At 39.5% G+C, this 27,961-nt stretch overlaps 1 protein-coding gene and 1 pseudogene across 14 annotated transcripts; one reads left to right on the top strand and one right to left on the bottom strand.

Moving 5' to 3' along the window:
• Positions 1-23: 23 nt before the first annotated feature.
• On the bottom strand, positions 24-20,058 carry KANSL2 (KAT8 regulatory NSL complex subunit 2). 13 transcript variants are annotated; one of them, XM_081129534.1, is made up of 10 exons: positions 19,980-20,058; positions 19,223-19,481; positions 18,230-18,408; positions 17,686-17,800; positions 12,248-12,411; positions 11,855-12,021; positions 10,958-11,054; positions 6,513-6,766; positions 1,365-1,548; positions 24-786 (listed from the first exon to the last, which is right to left on the bottom strand). In XM_081129534.1, the coding sequence occupies exons 2-9, from the start codon at positions 19,471-19,473 to the stop codon at positions 1,381-1,383; spliced, it is 1,395 nt and encodes a 464-aa protein (XP_080985660.1). In that variant the 5' UTR covers positions 19,474-19,481; positions 19,980-20,058; the 3' UTR covers positions 24-786; positions 1,365-1,380. The 13 variants fall into 13 exon arrangements, with proteins under 13 accessions (XP_080985660.1, XP_080985658.1, XP_080985653.1 ...); XM_081129532.1 differs by having other exon boundaries at positions 1,429-1,548; XM_081129527.1 differs by having other exon boundaries at positions 6,615-6,766.
• On the top strand, positions 6,920-7,478 carry LOC308553482 (DNA-directed RNA polymerase III subunit RPC10 pseudogene; annotated as a pseudogene). Its single transcript has one exon. The product of its transcript is annotated as a DNA-directed RNA polymerase III subunit RPC10 pseudogene (transcript).
• Positions 20,059-27,961: the final 7,903 nt, after the last annotated feature.

The following is a 27,961-nucleotide window of genomic DNA, read 5'->3' as shown; positions in this document are numbered from 1 at the left end:
TACAAACAAAACATGCATTCAAGTGATTGTTTTATATTTTCATAACATTTTAATATTTAATAGAAACTATATACAATAACTTTTTATGGTATCTTACATTAAGGTAGTCACTACAGAAATTTACATAGGTTAAAAGATGGATGGTTAAGGAGGACCCAGTCCTGTGGGCTATTCTGAGGTTATAGGTCAGACTATTGGGGAAAAGAGAGTTCAGATTACCCAATTAGGTGAGAGGTGAGAAAAGGCTAAAACACAAGCTGTTAGATAGCAATAACCACACACTGGGTCCGTCAATATCCCATGGGCACACAGCTCCCACCTAAACACCTATGTGGAGTTATTCCCATACTTAGGAAATCCCCTTACAAAGATGTCTCTCCTCATAGGCACAGAGTCCTAAATACTTGCTCAATTCCAGCAGCTCCGACAGGATTCACCTCTCTCTCTTCCTCGCCCAGAGCAGGAAGACACAACTTTTGACACTACTGGTCCCTTCCCCCAAAATTCGGTGCATGTTTGACTATAGCACTCAATAACCCAGAAGAAAAACAAAGTAGCCTGGGTTGGCCTTTATAGATAGATGGTCAGCAATAACTTGTTTAAAGAACAGGAAATTCAAATCCCCCAAAGTTAAATGGTTCCCAAAACAAACTATCAACTGATAGAAGTGTGTTCTGGCTTCCCATTTGCAGTAGCTACTCCACTGTGAGGCAATGGTGCAGAGGCTTTCTCAGAATTTCGAGATCCCTGCGATCTGCACCCATCTCCAGCGACCTGCATCTGGCCCTGTTAAAAGAAAGTCACTTTGATTACAAATTCACTTGTGGTCTGAAACATGAATCTGACTTATCAATGCCCATGTATCATAGCAACAAGAATAAGACAGAAATAAAATAACTCTGGGCAGTTGCTGTTCCCCATACTTGTCCCTGACCCTTAAGAAGTCAGTACTTGAAGCGTTCCTGAAGGAGAGCTGTGGGTTGTTTCTTCCAAATGAAACAGCCATTCTGTGCAGTTTCCAGAACAACCAACAGATCACAGGAAGATGGTCCTTTGGGCCTCTTCTTGAAACCAACAACTATAGTATAATTGCTGGTCTTCAGTCAGGGCCATTTGTATCCCACGCAAGGGTCAGACAAAGAAACCAAATCACATTACTTACCCTTACCCTATGATAAAAACTATTCCAGTGCTGAACTCTGCCTTAAAGGAACAATTTACCTAGATTCTTTGTCTAGCTAACAAAATAAATGTGTGTTCTGCTCTGAGATATGAGAACCAGGGGTTTTCTCTAAGAGCCCATCTGGAGAACTTGCCATCTGGGGCACCTCTACAGTCTCCATGTGATGACAACCCCAACTCACTCCCTGGAGGCACATGCTAGCACAGCCAGCCGGAAACCCTCTGCCTGGATTGTTCTTCACTTGCCAAAGTATCCACTGGGCCTTCAGCAGTGTCTTTGACTGAATGATCTTCAAGGGTTAGCGAAGGATCGTAAAGCAAGGGTGAAGGAGGACACTGCATACCATCACCCACAACATCCAAGTCCTAGGAAAAGAAAGAAAAAAGCCTATCAGCAATACCATGGGAACAAATTAGCTAAAGTTGGCATCGTTTTCAGCAAACCACAAAGCAATTTTCCCATACTTCCCTTACCCTTTGCCTATCTTGAATCAAAAAAAGACCTTCCCATAATGCCCAACAAACGGGCTAAGATCTAAAAGCACTAAGAATTTTTCCTTGCTGCCAAGTATAAAGCACAGACCACCACAGTAGCTTCAAAAAGTATACTATTCAATCAGTATAATTGCAAATTAAACTGAAATATTGCCTTAAAATATTGGACAATATGAGGTTGCTTGATTAATGTCCTAATAGCCACAAAGCAAGCCAGTGAGTAAAAGAGGGAAAGGGGGGAGAGAGAGAAATGAGGAAGTACAAAAAACTCAGAGAGCCTCTTAACAGCTACAAAATACTATTTTGGTCCCTATCCCCACAGAGTAAGTTCCTGATTCTTAAACCTAACACAATCCAATTGCTCTGTAAAAGAAAATAAAGACATTATATTCTACAGACTATGTTTCTTCCAATTGAATTGGCCATTCCCACTGGGGTCGTGAATGGTCAACAGACTACAGGAAGACATTGCTCTTGGCTCCTTTTTGAAACCAACAGCTACAATAAACCAATGGTCTTGATTCAGGGCCTAGAGCTTTGCAAAGGCTCAGACAATGTATCAAACAGACAGATCTTCAGGTCACCAATTTCTAAGAGGCTATTCCTAAACTCTCCTACCTAAGAGTGAAAACTACCCAAGGGTTTATACTCCCCTATGTCCAATCCACATTACATAGGCTCTCTGTTTCCAGTAACCTAATTTCACAAGAAGCTCAGTTAGTTCTATGCTTTTAAATAGGTAAAGTCTTAAGAGTTTCAAATCCTTTCCCTTTCTTTGGTATGAGAATCACCAAAAACAAGAATCACATCTTCAAAATAATTAAAGTTAAAAAAAATGTAAGTTAAGAATATTGGAAAATTAAAGCTGCTTAATTTAAGCAGAAAAACAGGGAAAAGGATACAGTTAGCTACCTAACATTCATTTCAGATGTGTAATATTCAGAAAGTTCTGTAATATTCACAGACACCAGTGTTCTCACACGGTTAAGACAGTAAAATATTTTCCTCAATTCTTTTACTATGCGCAATTATATAAATAATTAACTTGGAATTTAATTTTAAAAACCATTTAAGTGGTGAGGCAAAAGGTTTCCAAGTCTCAACATGACAATAGCATGGAAATGTTTTCAAAGGAAAATAGACACTGAAAAGGCGTTTTTCTCACATATTCACAGTGTTGACTGTAACAAAAATTAAAATTGGGGAAAGGAACCTAAAATAAGAGAGGAAAAAACAATCAGCAGAAAAGCCTACCATAACAGGAATGTTAAAAGATGCAAGCATCAAAACATTTTAAGAGAGAATCCATTTTTGTTCTGATCTCAAAAGCCATACACAAAGCTCAAAGTAATAGGATTAAGTTAAGAGGCTGTTACTTGCCAAACATCCTTGGATCAAATCACAGAAAACAGACAAGTGTAATATCCAGAATGAAAGGCTCACCGTGTCTTGGCCTTTTGGGTAAGATCAAGTGCAGAAAGAAAGGCTGAATTTTTACCCATATTAATAGCTCATACCTGGCTCTCCCATGAGTAAAACTATCAAAAGTTATTAAGTTACAGAAATGATATCTAAGACAGAAGAACACAAGTAACAAAACTGCTTGGTGAAATTCACATAATTAAGAAATCATTTTTCCCAGCAAAATTTTATACTGACATATCCAGAATTTGTGGGAAGACAAAAGTTCTTTACTAACACTGAATTTTGTTTCAATATTTTCTGGAGAATTTTTACCTCCAAAGATTAAAAATAACAGTACTTTTTAACAACCAACGTGGCTCATCAAAAGTACATTATTGCCTGGCCAGCATGGCTCAGTGGTTGATCGTCGACCTATGAACCAGGAGGTCACAGTTCAATTCCCCGTCAGGGCACATGCCTGAGTTGGGGGTTTAATTCCCAATAGGGGGTGTGCAGGAGGTAGTCAATCAATGACTCCCTCATTACTTATGTTTCTATCTCTCCCTTTCTCTTCCCCTCTCTGAAATCAATAAATATGAATTTTTTTTAAAAATTAGAAGAAGAAAAAGTACATTATTATGAACACAACAGATTATCAATTGCAAATAGCTGACTGTTTATCTTTTTTACCTCTAACAAAGGTCCATCTTAAAAACCCAATGGAGCCCGGCCGGGCGTGGCTCAGCAGTTGAGCATCAACCTAGGATCCAGGCGATTGGGGTTCGATTCCCAGTCAGGGCACATGCCCAGGTTGCGGGCTGCAGCTGATCAATGACTCTCTCATCATTGATGTCTCTCTCTCTCTCCCCCCCTCTCCTTTCCTCTCTCTTAAAAATCAATAAAGATATATTTTAAAAATAATAATAATAAAAAAAATAAAACCCAATGGATTCTCAAAAGTAAAACTTTCTCATACATTCTTTTTTTTATAACCTTATTTTTTTTATTACTTTTTTTAATCCTCACCCAAGGATATTTTTTCCATTGCTTTTCAGAGAGAGTGGTGGGGGCGGGGAGAGAAAGAGAGAGAAACAAACATCGATGTGAGAGAGACACATCAACTGGCTGCCTCCCACATAGTTGGGGCGAGGGATCGAGCCTGCTACTGAGATACGAGCCCTTGTCCGTAACCAAACCCAGGACCCTTCAGTCCTCAGGCTGACACTCTAACCACTGAGCCAAACCAGTCAGGGTTCATACATTCTTTAAGAAATCCATGCCAAATATAGAGATGAACAGATTTGATGATATATAGAAGATTCCTCAAATGTCAGTTTTTGCCTACGATCACATCTTACAATTTCTAATATTTTGTTTAAATATTCTCCAAAGAGCAAACGAGACTATAATCTTTAAACATATTAGAACAGTTATATTTTCTTAACTCTAGATTATCAAAGGTTTGAGAAAGAAAAGATTATTGAAAACTAATATGGCAAAAACAAGTGAAAGGGGAAAAGCAAAATGATCAAAACAGAAATGGCTCTGGAAATTATCAATGACAAACATTAATAGCCTAGTACATCTATATAAAACGCATATTAGTTTTTACATAAGTGCATTAATATCTGAAGAGAATTTGATGATGTAGTGGTTATCAGGTTGTTTTTTAGACCCTATAAAGCTCCTTGTGTTACTAAGTTTTAAAAATAAAAAGCACCCCTCTGGGTTTTCTTCGCATGTAAAATGAAGTAGTAGACAAAAGTTTGTCCCCATCAATCTAGAGATACCTATTATTCATTTACTCTCTTCAACATAATCTCAGTGGAAAAATTTGGGAAACATTGGAGTGCAATAATCTCTTGATGTCTAATGTCCCTTTCTAGTTCTCATATTCTATGAAACTGTGAAAGAAACTTTTTTTAAAGAAACTTTTTATGGAACAATTATAATCAGGATTGTAACAACAATTTTATTATAAATGAAGTAATAAAAACCCTAAGTTTAGCCCTGCCGGCATGGCTCAGTGGTTGAGCACCAACCTATCAACCAGGATGTCAGGGTTCAATTTCTGGTCAGAGCACATGCCCAGGTTGTGGGCTCCGGCTGCTCGGGTTTCGGGCTCAATCCCCAGTAGGGGGTATGCACAAGGCAGCCAATCAACGACTCTCTCATCACTGATGTTTCTCTCTCTCCCTTCCTCTCTCTGAAATCAATAAAAATATATTTTAAAAAAAACCACCATGAGTTTATTATACCTATAGACAGTATATAATCCCCAAAAGGGGGGAAATTATGAAAAAAAGAATTGCAATCAGTTTATTCTTAATGCCATTTTTTCCCCAGATATTACCCTGACCTAGTGTATCTTTTCAGTAAATCTTGAGGCCACCCAAACCTTGCTTCCACCTATATTAAATTTTCTTTTTCTTTTTTAATATATCTTTATTGATTTCAGAGAGAGGAAAGGAGAGGGAGAGAGAAAGAGAAACATCAATGATGAGAGAATTGTTGATCCTCCCTCCTGCACGCCCCCAACTGGGGGTCAAGCCTGCAACCCGGGCATGTACCCTGACCAGGAATCGAACCCCAATCGCCTGGATCCTAGGTCGACGCTCAACCGCTGAGCCACGCCTGGCCGGGCATTTAGATTTGTCCCCTTAAACATGTCATGGTTATACACAAGATACCTTTATTATGAAAGTCAAAAGACTTATCTTCATAATAATGAAGACCTGTATCCAGACGGCTAAATATTAAGCAAAGTGCCAAGACAGAGATGGCATGTCAACTGATCCCTAAAGTCAAACAGGGTAGTGCTAACTAGGGATAGAAATAAAACCTGAGCTGGGTTTATTGCCTGGGACCAATCAAACAAGCTGAAAAAGGCTGAAGTAGTGTGCATATTTCAAAGGCTATAAAAGTACATACTCAGGGAGATCACTGTTGTTCCAGTCCATTCACAACAGAATATGCAATAACATCAAAATTAAAAAACAGTAACCAGAGATAAGTTTAGAGCAATTTCTTGGAGTATACATTAATTTGAAAATGAAATCTGCTATACAGCCAAAACACAAGTTTACACTGTCAGGAGTAGAACCAGAACTTGTTTGTATTATTAAGATTCTAGTTAATCACTTACCTTGTGGATAGGCAGCAAATTTCCTAGCTATACCAAATCCAACCATAATCTTGACTTTCCAACTTCCCTTAGTTTACAATTTCCCTTATCACTCCCTCAGAAAAACTTCTGCCAATTTAAACTGTCTCTAAATGAATATGCTACCATACACATACAACCATGCATATATCATTTCAAAAACTTTACCAACTCTCCTTCTCCAGACCATAAAAGACTAACCTCTTCTCACCATTAATAAATAAGGCCTTGCCTCAAGGGCCAACCAAAGCAGACTTCTCTAACTTACATCACTGAACTCCAGAGGTAAACTCTCAGTGGGCTGAAGCTCAGCAGCACTCAAGTACAGATCCATGGGGCCGGCTTCCAGATCGTCTGGCACAGACAGTACCTGCTCGGGCTTATACATCTGAGGAGGCAACTGGAAATGCAGAGGGCAGCAGGGATCCTCAGAGAGGCTTACAGGAACTGGTTTGTTGCAGGGTACCTCTTCAGACCCCTGGCAGCATTTGAAGAGAACCTGATTCGTGTCCTGACAAATATCTGAAGAAAAATGGTCAAGGGAAATAAATGGATCTATTGGAGGTACAAAATAGAGATGTCTGCCATGTAAAACTCAAGGTGTAGACTACACAAGATAATTGGTTACATCTGACACAGAACCAAATACAGTTAGCAATTTTTCTAATTCTAGCTCTACCAGTAATTTAAAACTAGTCCCCAACCTCCATTCAAGATCCTCGTCACTTAAATTAGAGACACTGATGTTTTCTCCCTTATTAAGGTCAAACGCAAAACATCTAAAAATACAGGTGGGAGGTTGCGGGGCTGCGGTCATGTTGCTCTTCTGCTCGAGCTGCGGGAATGGGCTCATTGTGGACGAGGGACAGCGTTGCCACCGTTTTGCCTGCAAAACCTGCCCCTACGTGCACAACATCACTCGCAAGGTGACAAATCGGAAGTATCCGAAGCTGAAAGTGGATGATGTGCTTGGTGGAGCAGCTGCCTGGGAGAACGTTGACTCTACCGCAAAGCCATGTCCCAAATGTGAACACCCTCGTGTCTATTTCATGCAACTTCAGACCCGCTCTGCAGATGAGCCAATGACCACCTTCTACAAGTGCTGCAATGCTCAGTGTGGACACCGTTGGAGCGAATAGGGCCAGGCTGGCCCAGCTGCATATAAATGTGTTTAGCTTATTTCCCAGAGTGCATTTCCAGCTGGAAGCAAGCACTTGTGTCCTGAGGGCCTTTGCTGGTGTGGCCGAAAGCTAACCCTTCTAGGGTTGTTGGCCAGAGTGTCAGGAAATGGAGAGCCCGTTTGCCAGTCAGCGGATGAACTCATTAATGTCCAGGGAGGTTTTGTGTGTGGGGAGGATTACCCACACCTAATTAAACCCTGTTTAAGGTCCTGTTCATTCATCTTTCACACTTATAGGGCAACTGACATTCTTTTACCATCAGCCAACACTCTTAAATATTTATATTGTTTGCACAACTAATAAAGTAGAAACTTATTCATTTAGTACATTAGTTGTTTCTAAATATTTAACTGATAACTGCAAACTTATTTAATCAAAATTTTATTCTATTTAATTAAAATGAAAAATTTTTTTAAATATTGCCTTCTCGGTGTTTTAGATGACTGAAGCAGCAGTTGTCAGTCAAACCACAAATCATGATTCCAAAATTAACTACTATACTTAGGACTAAACTGGTTATAAAATTGCTAACAACATGGATTTAAACTTTTAGATTTCTATTCTTGCTTCTTAGGATTACAATAAATTTATTAGATACTAAAAATAAAAAATAAAAAAATAAAATAAAAATACAGTGTACTGAGCAAACAGCAATAACAATCCTAGGAATCTACACTTACTCAGAAGAAACTTCATGACAAAAGTAAATAGCCTGCAGAGGCCTCTACCAACCCCTTCCAAGAGTTGAGATACAGAGTTGTTTCTGCTCCATTAAGCAGACTGGCAAAAAGTTTTTAAACCTTGTTTCCAAAATGTTTACATGACAAAATTGTTTCAAGCAGCAGAGGGCTGGGGAAAATGGAAGCTCTAGTAATAGTGACTAGCCATCATATCCTGAAAGAAAGTAAAAATATACTTCCATACCCTTTTGGGGGGGGGGGGGCAGGGGAGTCCTTTTATTATCTCAAAGAGAAGGGGAAGGCGATAATTTTGTTTATGAAAGCCCATGGAAAGAAAGTAATCCAGGAATGCCCCAGGAGCTCTAACAGGTCAGCCAATGTTAAGGCTAGAAGCAGAAAAGGGCTACTAGTTCCAAGCTGACAAAGCAGCTCTACAGGATGAATCAAAATTGAAATCACGATTAGATAAAATAACAAAAATTCCAGTTCAAGTTACTCTACAAAGCACATTTTACTTAAGTGTTATCATTTCTGAAAATCCTAACTGCATGGTTATTTTCCTATTTCAAAGGCACATACCTGGTTTGCAGATTGGTTTCCGGCCTTGAGGCACATGTGGGAGGCAACCAATGGATGTCTCTCACATCGACGTCTGTCTGTCTGTCTCCACCCCCCTCCACTCTCTCTAAAAATCAATGGAAAAAATATCCTCCAGTGAGGATTAACCAAAAAAAAAAGAAACCCAATTCGTATTTAAATTTTAAATATTTAAAATGTTTATCCATTAAATTTAAAAATGTTTTAATCCAAACTTTTTTCATGGTATTTGAAGAACTTTCACAAGTCTCTTATTTAATACCACATATCCTAGAAAAACCCTCCCCCATCCTCCTCCACCCACTTTCCTTTCAGTTGATGAAAAGAGACACAAAAAGAAGGGAATAGTTGACCTACAACTAGAGTCTGTGTCCTTCACTTTCAGTCCAGAGCTGTCTCCATTAGACCAGAGTAAAGAGTTAACAGGTCACCAATGGCAGTCGCATCTTTCTCTGGGATAAGGACTTAAGGAAGGGTAAGTGACTTAGGCAACTATGGAGTGAAAAAGAAAATAAAAGAGAAAAATAATTCCTTTCTCTTTTCAAGTACATTTTCAACTTTGCTTTTTAAAATATTAATATTCTAATAAACTATGAGTATAGTACTATAAGGAAAGTCTAAATTACTTCTTGATACCTGTAAACTGGGTTTTTTGCCTTATAAAAAAAATAATTCAATCTCACTGAAGAAAACCTGAGAAGTACAAAGTAGAGGAAAAAAAGGGCATTTGTAACCCCACCATCCAAAAATAGTCACATTTCTATTACACTCTCTTCCAGTATTTAGCTCCATGTAATTAAAACACACTCTACAGAATCTCATATCCTATTTGTTATTACCAAATGTTTTCCCTATCATACATAAAGTTTATTAAATAGGTTTAATGACAATATATTACATTGTATCATAATTTTCCTCTTCCCCATCTCTGAAAATTTTAAGACAGTCTCCAAAGAGAACTTTTATGTAATACTGGTCTGCATTTAATTCTCTCCTTAACATAAATTCCCAGAGGTGATATTAACATATTAAAGAATATGAATATTGTCAAACTGCTTTCTAAAAAGCCTATACCACCACTTTATATTCCCACTGGCAGCGTTTAGAGGGCCCATTTCACCACACCGTCACCAACTTTTGAAATTCACTTTCATTAAATATCATGTATATAAGCATCAAACTTATAGATTAAAACACTTGTTTTATTTCCTATTTCATTTATTTATAGTAATAAGCACTATTCAACTATCAGCCACTTCTACTTTTAAATCTGTCCAAAAACTGCTTTTGACCGATTATGTTTTAAGCATTTAACTTCAGTTTTTAATTACTTTGCAAAAGCATTTTATATATTAAGGACAGCGATCCTTTAGCAGACATTGTTGCAATAAGAACTAATAAACTGGTAAAAGATTTGATAGAAAGAATAGGAAAAAATCAGTTTTTCTTTCAAAAGACCAGGGAAGGTTCTCCTCCTATTGAAAAAAATATGTTTTACTTTGCAAATATGTTTTATCTCTAGCCAGACAAATGAAATCCAGCAAGATTTATGCCTTTCATATAATAAAGATTACCATACTTAACAAAGGCTTTTACAGTGGAAGTAACTTTCTCAATCAATATCCATAATAAAGATGTACTTTCATGATATAATAAACAGTTCAAAAAGTTTTGTAGCCGGATAGTAAATGTGGTCCCAAAGCAGAATCCAAAAATGCTATAAATAATAAACAGGAAAACAAACTGGGGAGTAATTATAACATTTTTGGAAACAACAAGTTTCCAATTTGAATTAAGTTTAACACTACAAGTTAAGCACTGACCATACAAAATGATAATACTCAAAGAAAGCTCACAGTTCAGAGATATCCTATTGTTATTGGTAGAAAACCCACAGTAATTTTTGTTATAACTGGATTTAACAATATTATAATTCTCAGGAACAAGTTAAATCTGGGATCTCTGTATTCTGGAATCCCAATAGTAACTGACTACAAATAAATATTAGCCCACATCTATCACCAATGACTCATGTTTCTTTCTAATGAATTGACCACTACATTTCCTAAGTTCTGAAATGGCCAACAGACCATAGAAAGACATTTCTTTAGGCTCCTGCTTGAAACCAGCAGCTTCAGCAAACTGCTGGCCTTGATTCAGGGCCAAAGGATAACAAAAACCTTAAATCAAGCAAGCTATCAGTTTCCCACCAACCTTTCAGTCTAGCTAGCAAATTGAACAAAGTAAAAAGATACGGGTAAGGCAGTGTCTGGTCATTGGGAGAGACTGATTAGAACAACGAACATCATCCACAAAGGCCAAGCACCTCTGACTGGAACGAGTGGTATGGGCCTAAAATGGAAAAAAACGGTAAGTCAAAAAAACAAAAACCCACAAAAGAACATACAGCCAATTACCTATGAGAATACTTAGTTATAATATGTAAGAACGGTACATCTTTAAAAGCTAAAAAACTCAACATTTAAATTTATTCACCAATACTATGTAAAAGGGAAAAAAATTTTTTAATCTCATGCACAAACAAATCAACAACCCTAATTTGAATTTTATTGTTCCATATTATGAAAGTGTGATACAGACCAATGGTTTTCAAACTATTTTATCTTTTAGCAGGACCCTTTTTGAAATTGTAATCTTATGTGAAACTTTAACAAATAAAACACAAATGAAAGTACTCTTATTGAAACAGAGACCAAGGGCCTGAGAAACAAATTTAAGAGTGATCACTTAATTCTGCTTCCTATCAACCTTACTTCCCAACATTCACTGCTCCTGTTATTCTACCTAACTTCTTGCCTTCTAAAACAAGATTCCCAAGGAAATTAGGCTTAACCTGTGCCTATTTCTGAATTGCTGAACTTCTGCACCAACAAACTGAGAAATCTGTGGCAACCCCTCAATTTGCAGATAAGAATAGAGGCCCAAAGAAGTTATCAGTGCAGGCACAGAACTGATCAGAACTGAGACTAGAACCCATGTCTCCTGACTTCCAGATAGGTGTTCTTTTCAATATATCCCATGTCTAGTAAGTCAGATGTCAGAGCCAAGACTGTACAACAGTGCTTGGACAATTACTCTAACTTTATAAATAAAGCAAACTGACACAACTTAGAAGTATATACAAATATTACCTGTTGGGCAGCACCATCTGTGGCCAGCATTCTGCGTTCCTTCAGCTGCCTATGTAGTAAGGCTTCTACACCATAGCGCTGACGATACCTCCGAAGACATTTTAGACGCTTTAAGTTCTCTCGTTCTTTGGCCAAAAGTCCCTCTGGGCCAGTCAGGAGACTACTACCTGGAGAGTCACAACAGCCAAGATGTTATTTGCCAAGCAACCAATCAAGGGTTTGTCTTCAAATTAACAAGAAGTAGACAAAAAAATCTTGGGCCATAAGATCAGCAGTTTCAAAAGCAAATCCTCCTCCACTCCAGATACCAACAGAGATAAATGTAACTACTACCAACATGTGGGTTCACATGTTGAACCTACAATAGGTTATTGGAACTAGCATAAAACTTGCCTAGAGCTTCATGTTCCACTTTGCGATTATGTAAATAACGTCGCTTCTTCTCTTTGAGCAGATGCTGAAGTCGTTTAAACTGATCAATGTACAAAGACTGTAAACGAATTAGTTTCTCACGCATAATCAGGGCCACTTCTTCAGCTGTGTAGACACCAGCATGTCTGGAATAAATAGAAAATTCACCAAAGCATAAGAAAACACAATAATAAAACCCAAGCTTAAAAAAAAGAAAAGGGTAGATGTTAGACATTATTTAATAAGCAGTCAGTGCTGAGACAATCACCGTATTAAAAGGAATTTTTTATACATTTTACCATTCAAGTTCTGTTATTTTTAAAAAAAGGAAAAAATTTCCAAGAATAGACACTAATGTATGATCTCACATTACGAGGAAGGGAAGATGTTTCATCATTTTTCCGTTATTTGCATTATGTTCAAAAAGAAGATAGAAAATACTCAATTTTTATTACTCTACATTTTTATTCCACCTAATAATACAGAAAAACCACTTATTAGTCAGGACAACCTGAAAATGCTCAATTTATGGTAGCATGTCTCAATATATTTTAATTAAAGTAAAAAGACAAAGAATTACAACTTCTAATTTAAAATTATAGAGAGGAGGAAACAAGATGGCGGCATAGGCAGCAGCTGTACCCGTCGCCGCCCGCAACCACATCAAAATTACAACTAAAATACAGAACCACCATCACTCAGAAACTCCTGAGATCTAGATGAACAGAAGCCCTACAACCAGGGAACTGAAGAAACACGGAGACTGGTGGGAGGGGCGGAGACTCAGGCAGATGGGGCTGAATGAGGGAGACGCAGCTACGGGCCCACACTCTGTGCTGGGGTTTAAACCTGGGAGGGCTATCTTGGAGACAAAGGTTTCCAGGAGGAGTGAGGGGTCCCAGCCCCACATCAGGCCCCAAGCACAGGGCTCCAGGGCCGGGAAGAGAAGTCCCCACAACTTTGGGCTGTGAAAACCAGTGGGGACTGTTGCTGAGGGTCGCGGAGGCTGCGGGAGGCCCAGGCAGTTCCTCACGGGTTCACTCAGACGTGCTCCCTCTGAGCCCCAGCGCCGGGCAGCAGCCTGAAAGGAACCTGGGACACTTGGGGAGGAACTAACCTGCCTGAAACTGGGGCGAGAGATGGAGGGACAGCTTTCTCCCAGGCAGAAGAGCTGGCAGAGGCCATGGCTCCTTTGGCGAGTCCTCCTAGCACACAGCCGGCAGGCAGGCGCCATATTTGAATCGCCAGCACCTGACTCACATCTTTGGCCCCGCCCCGGTGCTTACTGGAGGCCCTGCCCCTCCCTACTTGCAAGCTCACCCAGGGCATTTCCAGTGGCTTCTCTATGCAAGTGGCCTCTCCAGCCTCATGCTTAGGACTTTCCTAAAATCTCTCAAACAAGCAGCAACATGCCCCATACAGCTTGATAAGTGACTGAGGCCTGGCACTAGTGGCAGCCTGCATTGGTTCATAGCTTGGCCTCTCGTGGACAACATCAAGCCCAGCACAAGTAACAGCCAACTATGGTTTGCTGAGTAGATCATGCTGGGTGGCCTTGGGCAAGGCACTGGCAGAGACTGACTTTGCACCTCCCAGGAGGCCCCGGAGACAGTGCACCTGGTGGTCAGACTCGAACAAGTTGGATTATAACCCTACCACATCCACTAGTGACACACTCAAGGGGAACACTTGGTAAACACCAAAGCTCCACTGAAGTAAATCCTGCTCCATAGGAGTGTCAACAGCACAGCAGCTCTTTGGCTGTAGTTGCAGCTGGTCCTCACAGCTGACTAGCCTGGAGGTCAATTCCTCCCAGTGACGCCAACAGCAACCAAGGCTCAACTACAATAGGACAGTGCACACAGCCCACACAGGGGAGCACACAGAAGACCCAGCTCAGGTGACTGGGGAGGCTGAGCCACAGGACCCTACAGGACACCTACTACACAAAGCCACTCTACAAATTCCAGGAGACATAGCAGCTCTTCCTACTACATACAAACAAACACCTGGAAGCAGCCAAAATGGGGAGGCAAAGAAACATGTCACAAAGGAAAGAACAGAAGAAATCTCTAGAAGAGGAACTAAATGAAATAGATCCAAGGAAGCTAACAAATACAGAGTTCAGAATTTTGTTTATAAGGACGCTCAACCATATTAGTAAAAGTATGATAAAAATAACTGAGAAAAATCGATGACATAATAAAGGCTACACAAACAAATGAATAATTTACAGGAAATCAACAGTAGAGTAGAGGACACTGAGAATCAAATCAGCAATTTGGAACATGAGGAAACAAAAAACACCCAACCAGAAGAGCAAAAAGAAAAAAGAATCCAGAAATATGAAGATAGTGTAAGGAGTCTCTGGGACAACTTCAAGAGGCCCAACATTCGTATTACTGGGGTGCTAGAAGGGGAAGAAAGAGAGCAAGAAATTGAAAATCTATTTGAAAAAAAAATTACAGAAAACTTCCCCTACCTGGGGAAAGAAATAGACTTACAAGTCCAGGAAGCACAGAGGGTCCCAAACAAGAGGAACCCAAAGAGGCCCACACCAAGACACATCATAATTAAAATGCCAAAGGTTAAAGACAAAGAGAATCTTAAAAGCAGCAAGAGAAAAGCAGTTAGTTACCTACAAGGGACCACCCATACGACTGTCAGCTGATTTCTCAACAGAAACTTTGCAGGCCAGAAGGGAGTGGCAAGAAATATTCAAAGTGATGAAAAACATGGAACTACAACCAAGATTGCTCTACCTAACAAAGCTATCATTTAGAATTGAAGGTCAAATAAAGAGCTTCACAGACAAGAAAAAGTTAAAGGAGTTCATCACCACCAGACCAGCACTACAGGAAATGTTGAAGGGTCTTCTTTAAGAAGCAGTTAATGAAGAAAAGAATCTGATGAACTAAATAGATCCAGAGACATTGATGCATGTAACAGACGTTCATATTTCAGAGGGAAGAGGAAAAGGGGTGGAAGGTGAGAAGAGATTAACCAAAGAAATTATATCCATATATGCATAACCGATGGACACAGTCAATAATGGGGTGAAGGTCTGGGGAGGGGGCGGGAACAAGGTGGAGGGGGTCTATTGGGGGGGGAATGGGGTATCTGTAATACTTTCAACAATAAAATTGGGGGGGGAAATTTTAAAATAAAATAAAAATACATTCCTGCCCTGGCTGGGTGGCTCGGTTGGAGTGTTGTCCTGGATACTAAGAGGTTGTGGGTTTTATTCCCGGTCAGGGCACGTACCTAGGTTTCAGGTTCGATACCTGGTCAGAGCACATATGGGAGGCAACTAATTAATATTTCTCTCTCTCTCTCTCTCTCTCTGTCTCATCAGTGAAAACATATTCTCAGGTGAGGGTTAAAGGAGAAAAATAAAATACTAAACTATTCTTCTTCTTTTTTTTTTTTTTAAATATATCTTTATTGATTTCAGAGAGAGGAAAGGAGATGGAGAGAGATACAGAAACATCAATGATAAGAGAGTCATTGATCGGCTGCAGCCCGCAACCTGGGCATGTGTCCTGACCGGGAATCGAACCCCGATCGCCTGGATCCCAGGTCGATGCTCAACCGCTGAGCCACGCCCGGTCGGGCTAAACTATTATTAAGCTAAAACTTCACCAGTACTGGATGTTGCTATACATGAGCTTTTAAAGATTACTTTTTACAAAGCAATTAAGTAAATGGTTACCTGGAGGGAAATCACAAAGTTATATACCTTTGGAGAGGAGGGTGGACTATGCCAACAGTAACTCTAGTTAGGATAAATCTCCAGTGATATCATCATAAGTTCAAAAAGTACCCTTTCTGAAACAAGCAAGTGAAGATATATGCTGTAAATTGTTAATGATTCAAAAAGTGGCCCCAGTTATGATCAACACTAACAACAAAAATGAAAATTTTTAATTAAAAGAATTTCATTAAATAAACACTTGTATTAAATATAACAAGACAGTAGTATGTAACCATATTAATAAGTATTAGCAGAAATTTAACAACTCTATTTACATTCCTAAAAATGCATATATTTTAGTGAGCTGAAATTTATTTTGGATAATCTCACTGATAGAATTAAAGAAAGCCTTATATTTCATTGCCCAACAGCTGCACATATTTGGGGTTTTATTTTTCCCCTTGAATGTTCCCTTTAGGAGAAACTGACATCAAGCACCTAGTCCTTTTAACATTTATACTTCTCACGTAACTCGTATTTTGGTTTACATAGCAGGCTCTTGTAAGTTACATTCGTATGAATGTGTCCCCTACAGACTCATCTTTAGATTACGAATGATAAAATCAAGTTTCTGGACCTTCAAAACTGAGTGTTTTACTACACCAGCAGTCACTCTGTGACCCTACAAGGCGCACACACACCTCCTCAAAGTGGCAAGTTTGGCATTTCTAGAGCACAGTGAAAAAATAAAATAAAAAATATATGCTTGGTATAAAGTTACTATGAGAGAATCTTGCTAGAAAACAAACTCTCCTTCTCAAACTACTTAGTGGACTTTCCAAAATAGTATTTCCTGAATTGCTGACTACAATGAAATTACTCAAGAGAAATAGATGAAATTCTACTCAGAAAATGTAACCCTAAATGACTTCTTATAAACCTCAGAATCCAAGGTAATGAAGAAAACTCTAAGAATTGATGTTCAACACAGTCTAGTTTAGAAACTCATTACCCCTCCCACTATTTACATACTTCTAACTAAACTGTCAGTGGGGAAGTGTAAGAGACAAAAGTCAAAAAGTAGAAAAAAAAAAAGCTCACTAAACTAAACCCAAACCATGAGACACAGAAATATGAGACTTTGCTGTAGCAATGTTTTTATGTTTCTACAACTCCTAAAATGATGATGAGTTCCGTGGAGAGAGGAATCTTAGTAAGACAAAATTAGGCTGATTACTCACTTCCTGGTTTCTAAACCAGTTTCTCTTTCTTTGGCATGAAACCAAAGGAAAATCTTGAAAGATCTTTTTTAAAAAAAAAACCCGTAACGTGTTACTTTGAAAAAATGTAGTTTTTCAAATACAATCACTTTATTATCCCTGAGGTTTACACCAAGAATGCATTCACATCAATTTCCTCTTCTCAAACTGATCTAAGCATTTCTCACCCACCTCCCACTCCTATGTCCAAGAAATTTGCTATTTTATCTCCTATATTTCCTCAGGTGTAGAATTTGACATCCAAAATTACAAGACTTCTAAAAAAGTATCAAATCCTGCCTCCAAGTAAGATGGTGATGAATCATTACAATTTAATTTACAGTAGCTGGTTCTGCTCAAAGCTATCTTCAACCCTTAGATTATTAATCTTTTAACAGTATACAGTACTACATTCCACATATTAACTACATAAAATATTTAAAAGCCTATGTGGAATTAAAACTTACTTTAAGGGATCTTCTTGATCACTGTCTATGCTATCAGCTTCACTGTCAGGGTCACCTCTCCATGTCTGATCCACAGTAATGGGTTCCTGCTCCCCATCACTCCAGCTGTCTTCATCTGAGGCAAGGAAGGGAGAGCAGCCATTAAGACTTCCCACCTCTGTAACTCCACCACACAAAACTAGATTACTTAACACATCAACCCAAATCAAAATTAAGTGAGTTAACCATGCCCTCAAAAGGACAGAAAGTCCAACTCAAAATTATTTTTGTTTCCTGAAATTATCTTACCTAACAAAGACAGTAAGTATAAAAACAGCAATGAAGAAAACAGTCATAAACTCAGGAAAGTAAACCTAAGCACACACTACTTCAAATGAAAAGAATTGGTAAACAACATCACAATCCTGGAATCTCACCAATTTGCCAATGAATTAATAATATTGTATTATCAAGTACTATATGTTCAAGGAACTGTGCTAAAACCAAAATAAGTTCTTTGTTACCTTTCTTCCTCCTTTTTCATTCTAGGAGAGAAGATCCTTACCCAGAATTCGGCTGGCTTCACTGCGACTACTTTCTGGAGTCTGAGACCCCAGCTCTGTCTTAGCGTATGAGCTCAGCTGGCACAAGAGTGTTTCACCCATAGGCCCTGGAGTGGTCTTCTTCATTTGAGCATGAAGTGCCAGGGCATTCCTACGGGCATGCTCAGCACAGAAGGACACCCTAAGGAGACAAAATATTAACATTTTGTATTCAGATAGGTTCTTTCTTGGAAAAGTTCAATGATTTTCATACTCACTGATCTTTAGATCATTTTTAGGAAATTAAAATGACCATTATCTTCATTTACAAATATTTAAAAGTCCAGTGAGGCAAAGTAATTTAACTGGACCAAGGTCAACTCATTTGGTTGACCAAAGGAAAATGCAGGTAGCATAATCTAGTGCTCTATCCACCAAACAAAACATTCCAACTGTAAAAATGCTGACACCTCAACACATCAGACAGATCCACTTTCATCTTTCAAAACTGGTTCTGGAAGGCAACTCTACATTTTACTTCAATATTGATACATAGTAAATAATAAGATGTCACACACAATTTTAAAACCAAAAGGTATATGCAGAATTATCTACCCAAGTTATGCTCCTGCATGGATATCTTTGTATATAATTAAAGCAATGAAGCCTTTCCCAGAAGAACACACATTTTGCATATTGTTTAATATTTAACAAGGTTTAGAGATGGCCTAAAGAGCCAAGGACACCAGGGTTAAGAAAAATCTAGAATATCCCTTTATTTTAAAGATAAGGTAAAAGATCCAAAGAGATTATCTGAGTGACCCAACTGAAATTAGTATCCTTCCAGTTTTCACCGTTTTAATCTTTTATATTCCAAGGATATATGCGTAATCCCAATTTTACAAGCACGTGAGCTAAAAACTCGGTAGCTACATCCAAGCCCACATCATACCCCATTCCGCTCTCACTTTAAAACTATAAGTATAAACGACAAAAATATCTACACATATATATACCCATCTTTCTTCTCAGGCTTTGGCGCAGCACTGGGACATCTTTTTCCATTCTTCGTCGATATATAACTACATTGCTTGAAGGGTGCATTCTTGTCTTCAAGGATATGCTTAATGCAAAACTCCTGCCCCTCCAGACGAGGTTGGGAGCATGGGCGATGAGTGAATGAACAAGAGAGGGGCTCCTGAGACCTGGGCACTGGGGTGATTCTCCCTCGACTGGTCGGCAAGACGTGGATCCGAATCCTGTTCATACCAAAACCTGCAGGATCACACAAAAGATCAAAAAGCCCTTACCCTTACCAAAAATTCCTCCTCCACAATACCGGGGCAGACTGCGGGTAGTTTCTAAAGGACAGAAGACATTCTTCGTGTCTCCCAGGCATTAGTAAATTTGCCTCACCTCCACCTCTCCCTCCAGGCCCGCCCCACCACGCTAAAAGTATCTCTAAGACTCCCAGCGCCACAGCACCAGCGCGAAGAGTTAGCGCCGGTCGCACCCCGCCTCCGCCTCCCGGCCCGCCGCCTTTGTCCCGGCCCGCCTCAGACCTCACTGCCGAGCCCAGCCCGTCCTCGGCTGCCCGTGCAAGCGCCATTTTGTCCTAAGCCTCCGGGCACCAGAGAACCTGGGAACCGGGGGCCTACAGGAGAAGAGCGACCCCGACGCTGGCCGAGGCAGAGTGGCAGCTTGGACGGGGCAGAAGGGGCAAGCCAACAGCCTAACTGCAAAGACGTAAACCAAGCATGGCCGCCATCTTACCTCTACCGCCACGCCACGCCACTCGCTCTTCTCGCCCCGTCAGCCGCTACTAACTCGGCCCCGCTCCTTTCTGGGCTCCCAACCGCTGATTGGCTACGGCTCCTACGGCGGTGTGCCACCATTGGTCGAGGGTAGCTACCTATCGCGCTTGGGGGGCGGGGCCTTGAGAAACTGTGAGGCTGGGGTAGGTGAGATGACCTGTCTGTCAGCAACTCCGCCCGGGGGAGAGAGTGAGGCGGCGCGAGCGGGGGCTGCGAAGTGGAGCTGTGTTTCCACCTTAGAGCGTTGCTGGTGTTCAGATAGCTTTGGGTAGCTCTGGTCTTTTCCTGCCGCCAGCACAGCACACCTACACAACTAGTAAAAAAAAAAATCAGATATTTGATACTTTATACAGAAAAAGGCCTTAGTTTTCTTTTGTGAGCAGTTCATTCACTGGAACATTTTCTGAGTATTTACTGATTCCAGGAAATTACATACATATTTAATTTTCCAAGCAACCCTAAGAGGTAGAGGCTATTATCTCCATTTTACGGATAACTGAGGAACAGAATGGGCCTATATGTAGTATATGGGGGAGAAAGGCAAATTTGAACCCAGCCCTCATCTTTTTTTTTTTTAAATCCACATCCAAGGAAATTTTTTCCTCGTTTTTCAGAGAGAGAGAGAAAAAAATAATGTGAGAGTCATTGATTGGTTGCCTCCCGCAGGCACCGCACCGGGCCCAGGATGGAGCCTGCAACCGAGGTATATGCCCTTGGCCAGGATCGAACCCTGGACTCTTCAGTCTGAAAAGGCTGGCATTCTAACCACTGTGCCAAACCAGCTAGGGCACAGCCCTCCTTCTTTATTATACCTTTTTGCCTCTCATAAAGAGCATGGGACTGAGAATAAGGAAATACGAGTTGTGGTTTAGGCCCTCATTCTCTGAAATTCTCTACAATTCCATGCTAAATAATGCAGGTATATAGAAATGGCAGACACAATCCCAATTTTAATCATCCTTCAAGAATTTTTTAAATTAAAAGCACCTCTCTTTTTTCATCTCATAGAAATAAACCAAAATCGCCTCGCCGGGCGTGGCTCAGCAGTTGAGCGTGGACCTAGGATCCAGGTGATGAGGGTTTGATTCCCAGTCAGGGCACATGCCAGAGCTGCAGCCTCCATCCCCAGTCAATGGCATGCAGGAGGCAGCCAATCAATGACTCTCTCATCATTGATGTTTCTATCTCTCTCCCTCTCCTTTCCTCTCTCTGAAATCAATATATTTTTTTTTTTAAAAAAGAAATGAACCAAAATCTCCCCATAAACTTTCTGTATCTTTTTTGTATACCAACCTTCCCAAGCACCTTTATCTGCTGTCATTTTCATTTAAGAGATTTTCTCCACTACCAGTGAGGCGGTGAACATGCTTCACAGTGGAGGTGAGCATAGAGAATCCACAATGCTCAAGAACAGCAGTTTAGCCACAAGAAATGATTTAAAATAAAAATTAGGGGAGTGGTGGAACAGGTGAAGTGCTGTTCCCAAAGATTAGGGTAGCCCTAGAAGGCCCTTACCTGAAATTTATTCATTCAACAAATTATTTATTGAGCACCTAAGTACCAGACACTGGAGATACAGAGAGAACAAGAAAGATAACCCTGTTTTTTTGGAGTAAACATTCTAGAGCAATTTGAGATTATGGGTGCAATACAAACATAATAGCAACTATGATTTATATACATGAGCAAACACTCCAGCCCTCAGAGGGGTACAAAAAGACATTTGTTATAAATACCCTGTCGCTCAAAACTAGCCAGAGGCAATCACATTACAGAAAATCTTGGAATCAGAATCTGCAATCAAATGTGGCAATATCAAAACGGAATATTAAAACTACTATAGGGAACAATGCAAAGAGGAATTAGGAGCTAGAGAATGATGCAATAAAGATTTTTAGTTAGTGGCTCTACTGAAGGTCTACTTTAAAACAAGATCCTCCTGCTAAATCCAAGACAGACAAAAAATTCCTATTTAGAACCACTTCCTTCTAAGTTGGGGAGAGGGCACCGTATTATTAAAGAGTCAAGATATTAGCAAATTCTCTGTGGTGTTTAACCAAGTAGATGGCTGTTTTTAATCCACTGAACACTTTGTTAGCTACTGAATAGGTTAAAGCGGACCTGAGTGAGGGCGTTTGTAAATAGAGGTTGAGAAAGATGAATTTTTTTTTTTTTTTAATTTTGAGAGTGCCTTTATTAAAGGTAGGGACAGTGAAACAAGGAAGGGCTTAGGACAGAAGCAGCAGCAGGAGAGCCTGGAGCAGGGCTGCTTTGACTCACTGTAAAGAAAAAAAAGGTCTTGGAAACAGGTTCAGGGGGGTTAGCCTGGGAAGAGCTGCTGCTGCCCATTGTTTAGGAGATGCATACCTATGGGGGGGAAAGATGAATTCTTGATGGAAATAATTTTTGAAAATTTGGAGTTTTGGGGGCTAATCCTAGAGAACTGTGTGTGTGTGTATGTGTGTGTATGTGTGTGAGTGAGAGACAGAGAGAGAGAGAGAGAGAGAGAGAGAGAGAGAGAGAGAGAGAGAGAGAGAGAGAGAGAGAGAGAGAGAGAGAAGGGGGGAGAGACTGCCAAACTCATGCTCTTTCTAGTCATTCTCATCTCAGTATGTGACAACTCCATGCTTCCAGTCGGTCAGGCCAAACAATGGGAGGCATCCTTGACTTTTTTTTTCCAACTTTATAGCAGATCCTACTGGCCCTAGCTTCAAGGTATGTAACTTCTCATTACCTTTAGCATTTCCAACCAGGTCCAAGCTACTCTTATTTCTTACCTTAATTATTGTGAACCTCTTTACCCTTGATTCCTGCAATCCATTTTCAACACAGAAGTCCACATGAACATTTTAAAAACCTAAGCTAGAGCATGTCACTTCTCTGCACAAAACTTTTCAGTGATGCCCTATTTCACTGTCTCTATAATGGCTTACAAGGCCCTACGGTATCTAGGCTTTTATTTCCCCTCTAACCACATATCCTACTCCTCTCCTGTCCTCCCTTATTTCCATACCAGCTACACTGGCCTCCTTGCTATACTACCTCAAAACCTTTGCATTTGTTTCCTGAAATGTTCTTACCCCAACTATTCCCATATCTTGTTCTCTCCTCTTTCTTTGCTGAATTGTAATTTCATGACGCCTTCCCCCCAGCCATCTTATTTCCAATTTCAACAACCCTACTTTACCTGAGTGTGCGTACGTTCACGTGCGTACAAACACAAAACCCCTGTCCTTTCTGCCCTGCTTTACATTCTCCAAAGTACTTATCTCACAGTTTTAGTTGTCTCCCTACAACTAGAATGTAAGTTCTACAAGGACAGGATGCTTGTTTTGTTTACTGCCATATTCCCATCAGTAATCAGCACATAGCACTTGGTAGGTACTATTTTCTAGTGAAGAGCTGAAAGGCAAGGAATTGCCTGAAACTGCTTTTCAGAAAAGGTATACAGCAGGTCCTCAATCAACTTCCTTGTGTTCAACGTCGTTTTGTTACAACACTGGGAACATACATACCAAAAAAAAAAAATCACTTCCCCACTATGGCCACTGGGTGTGGAGTTTGCAATTCTCCCCGTATCTGTGTGGGTTTTCTCTAGGTACTCCGGTTTCCTCCTATCTTGCAAAGATATGCAATTAGTTTTGCTTAAATTGTCCCAGTCAGTGTGAGTATGTGATGCACCCTGATGGGTGTCCTGTCCATGGTGGGCTGGAAAACCATGATCTTGTTTTTATTAATCTTTCTTGAATGTATAGCTCACATGTATTTCAATGTTAATACTAGGTTTTGGATCTTTACTTACAAGTTTGGTGATTTTTTTTCACCAGAAATATGCTATAGGAACTTAACTCTTATTTATATCAATTAGCCTATGGTAAGATTGGTTTTCTTATCCATCATTTCGCTTAATGTCAGTTCCTAAGAATCTATCAATGACATTAAATTAGGGCTTACCTGTATTCAAAATTTTTTAGAATGCTTTTATTTAGAGAGAGAGGCAGTGTGAGGGAGAGAGGGAGGGGGGAGGGAGGGAGGGGGGGAGGGAGGGAGGGAGAAACATCAATCAGTTGCCTCTCACACATGCCCAGATTGGGGATTGAACCCACAACTGTTTGTGTACGGGATGATGCTCCAACCACACCACCCAGCCAGGACTATATTCAATTTTAACTTTTCATCACTGGTTTTATTATATATTGGTTTTGAGTATTACATGAAATGATGTTGAGATTCCATGATGCAAAAAGGTAGCACAAGTAGGACAGGTGACAACCTGTAAACCAAATTAATTCAGAAGTAGGCCCCAGAGCTAGTAAATACAGGGTGGGGCAAAAGTAGGTCTACAGTTGTTTGTATAGAAAATACAATAATAAATAATAATACAAGAGTAAATACAAATACTCACAACTGTAAACCTACTTTTGCCCCACCATGTATAAGCTTCTAAGGGAATCCAAGTCATAGAAAGGGCTTTAAACTTTCTGCAGAAAGTTTAATGACAGAGATCAAGTCAGTCTATTTAAGTCTCAAAAGTGTGAGGAGCCCAGCCAGTGTGGCTCAGTTGGCTGAAGGTGGTCCCATGCACCAAGAGGTCGCTGGTTTGATTCCACAACAGGGCACATGCCCGGGTTATGGGCTTGATCCCCAGTAGGGGGGATATGGGAGGTGGCTGATTGATGTTTCTCTCTCTCCCTTCCTCTCTCTAAAAAGCAATAAAAACTTTTTTTTTTTTTTTTTTTTTTAAGTGTGAGGAGCCCTGGTCATTGTGGCTCAGTTGGTTGGAGCAAGCATTGTCTCGTACACCAAAAGGTGGTGGGTTCAATTCCTGGTCAGGGCACGTACCTAGGTTTCAGGTTCGATCCCTGGTTGGGGCGCATGCAGGAGACAACTGATGTTTCTCTCTAACATGGATTTCTCTCTCTCCTTCTCTCTAAAATCAATAAAGTAAAAACCAAAAAAAACAAAAAAGTGTGAGGAAAAGTTATTTTAGGCATTAATTATAAGGTGAAGCCTAGCTTTGTTATCAGTTAGCTTTAACAAACGCTTTAATTGGGGATACAATTGTACACCACCTTTATATTGATTCGTTCCCATCTATTCCCAAGGATGACAGTCGATATTAACTCTCTTAACAAAGGCAAATCACTGGTTTTCTGCGCTTCCACTCAAACCTGACTAGAATTCCTAAAATGTCAATGACTTCAACAAAAGTTTCAGGAGGGGTACACAGTAAACAAAAATCTTTTCAAGTTGTCTTTTTTTTTAAATGGAAGTAATGAACAAAAAAGTGACTCAAGTGATTTTTCAGAAATGTATATAATTCTGTTCAATTTATTTTTTTCCTTTTAGAGCTTTTAAACAATAACTACTGCTGTGTGTTATAATTCTGGAGTATTTTAGCATAAAAATTATTCCCTCGGCCCAACCAATGTGGCTCAGTGGTTGAGTGTCAACCCATGAGCCAAGAGGTCTCCAGTTCTATTCCAGTCAGGGCATATGACCGGGTTGGGGGCTCAATTCCCAGTAGGGGGTTTATAGGAGGCAGCTGATAAATGTCTCTCTCGTCAATGTTTCCCTCTTTATCCTTCTTCCTTCCTCTCTCTCTAAAAAACATAAAAACATATTTTAAAAAAATTATTTCCCTTTAAATGTGTAATTTATAAGATTTACCTGTGTGTGTGGCTTTATTATATCCCAGGAAAAGACTAAGTATTCACTATCAATTTTTCCAGGTACCACCAAGAATGCTGTTAATTTTTCCTTTCAAATACATACACTCCTTGTCTATACCACTTCATATTTTTCAAAGCCAAGTATAAAATTACAAGCTATGCTGATAGTGCTTGCTAGATAAGCAGTACATACTGCTATCACCTGTTAGAGCTATGTATTTTTTTGTGTAGCAGTTACTCTTCCAGGTATCTGCACAATATTAAATAAGAGTTTTTTACTACATCATACTTTTCCTCTCTGGTTCACTGTGATGACAAATCTTAGGCCTTTCCAGTGGACTCAATTCCCATAGGATCTCGTATAGTAAGAAGGTACATACTACTATCAAAACTAAAACAGAACTATAATCATAACAATAAACTAACAGTTGAAGACTCAGTATGCAAAACAACCATCAGATGAGTGTTTTATAATTAACATTTATTGATGGGATGGATAAATACAGATTGAGAACATACTTGACAGCAATATATCAAACTGATAGCCAGACTATAAAATGTATACAATGTCCTTTTTTTAAATTTAAAAAACAATTTTTAAATTTTTTACAAAGAGCCCTTACTGTAATGGTCACTTACATCCTATCATTCACATAACCGCAGTAGAGATACCAGGGGTAGCATCCAGAACTGAGATGCCCCAAGGAGGACAGAGGCAACAGCAGAATAATATGCTGAGAAAGGATTCTTAAGAGCAATACAAAGAAAACAGACAAAAATATCACCACAAAATTGTACCTGAGTGACATAGATTGGTAAAGTGTTACGTTTTTTTCCTTCTTTGCTCTTTGGTCTGATAAAAAACGGACAATTTTAGGTGTGTGGAGTTAAGGTGGGAAAAAGGTCAGTTTCAAATCCAGAAACCTAGGTTAACACTAAGTTAGGCTGCTGCATTCTTTTCTTTGGGTGCTTAACCCAGCCAGCACCTCCATTTTGTAATCAATCCCAATGTGATCAACCACTAATCAGTTAGGTCCTCAGCTTTCAACTGAAGACTTCCTGATAACCTGATGAATACATACTTGCTCTGGCTTCAATTAACATGCTGTCAAGCATCCCTCTCCACAGTTAACATGACAACAGAAAACCCAAGAGTCTTTCTCTTTTCATTCAACCATGAATACACATTCATAAAGGGGGAGAGTAGACACTGCTTTTTAGTAAACATTCTTTTTCTTTTCCTCCCTTTTCCAATGCCAAGTTTATATTAAAAACTTTAGAAACATTAAAATGGAAAGGTCTCCCACTAAAAAATAATTATCATTCTAGACCATTCTATCAGGTAGGATTACAGTACCATGCTTGTTTCAAACTCATATCCAGCGGGATAAAAAGATAAAAATAAAATTTGACGGGATGATACCACATGAACATTTCTTAAACCACCAGGAGCAAAAACTTGGTTAAAAGCTGTGTGTTAACAAGCAGCAACACAATAAATCTGGGGAGGTATCAAAGTTACTGAAGGTTTAATGAGACTGCAGAGGACTTACTTCTCAACATGTGAAGGGCTGCATAGACTGCTTAAATTCTCCCAAACCCAAGAGAATAGTATTTGTATTCCAACTTCAAGATGGTCTAGAATCTCCTTTTTCCTAGCATTAATATCAAAATAACTCATCAACAAATGAATAATCCTTGAAAAAAAGTAATAATTTCCCAAGTTCCCACAGCTCCTACCTTTCTGTGGGAAACACAGATATATTTAAAATCCATCCATACTGGGATAAGACCCCCCTCTAGTTGCCTTTGTCCAAGAAGCAAGGTATGAGGGGTATGCATTTCCAATATGGGGAATTAGGTAGCAGAGGCTTAAGGAAATCCAGCACTAATGTTACCATGATTTTATTTCTGTATCCTAATCCAATGCTGTTTCCAACTGGAGACTTTATTTCTACTAACACAGATGAAGCCAATAATACAGAACTATAAAAAAGAATACATTAAATCAAAACACTAAAATCATTTTAAAAAAAACAAAACACAAAAAACACCTAAGAGAAGCAAGCTGGGGGTCTCGGATATGGAAACACATTGATTCATGAGTGAAAAGACTAAACAAATTCCTAAGTATTTTCTAAACCCAAAAAGCATAACTGATACTTCAGAAGACCAATTTAGCTTCAGGTTAATGCTTCATTAGGAGTTCAGCTAAGAGCAACACAGGTATTGATTAACAGCCCTAAGGATAATCCACAGGTATTTGTTT

The sequence above is a fragment of the Miniopterus schreibersii genome (assembly GCF_964146895.1).
Source record: "Miniopterus schreibersii genome assembly, chromosome: 2".
In the NCBI taxonomy this organism is placed as follows: Eukaryota; Metazoa; Chordata; class Mammalia; order Chiroptera; family Miniopteridae; genus Miniopterus; species Miniopterus schreibersii.
This window is presented reverse-complemented; position numbering and strand designations above follow the sequence as displayed.

Coding starts and splice junctions, on each gene's coding strand:
- KANSL2 (XM_081129532.1), bottom strand. CDS start 19,473: ATGAACAGGATTCGGATCCACGTCTTGCCGACCAGTCGAGGGAGAATC. Junction 12,022..12,247: donor AGTGGAACATGAAGCTCTAG/GCAAGTTTTATG, acceptor GTGACTCTCCAG/GTAGTAGTCTCCTGACTGGC. Junction 6,767..10,957: donor GACCAGACACTGCCTTACCC/GTATCTTTTTAC, acceptor ATTTTTCTTCAG/ATATTTGTCAGGACACGAAT.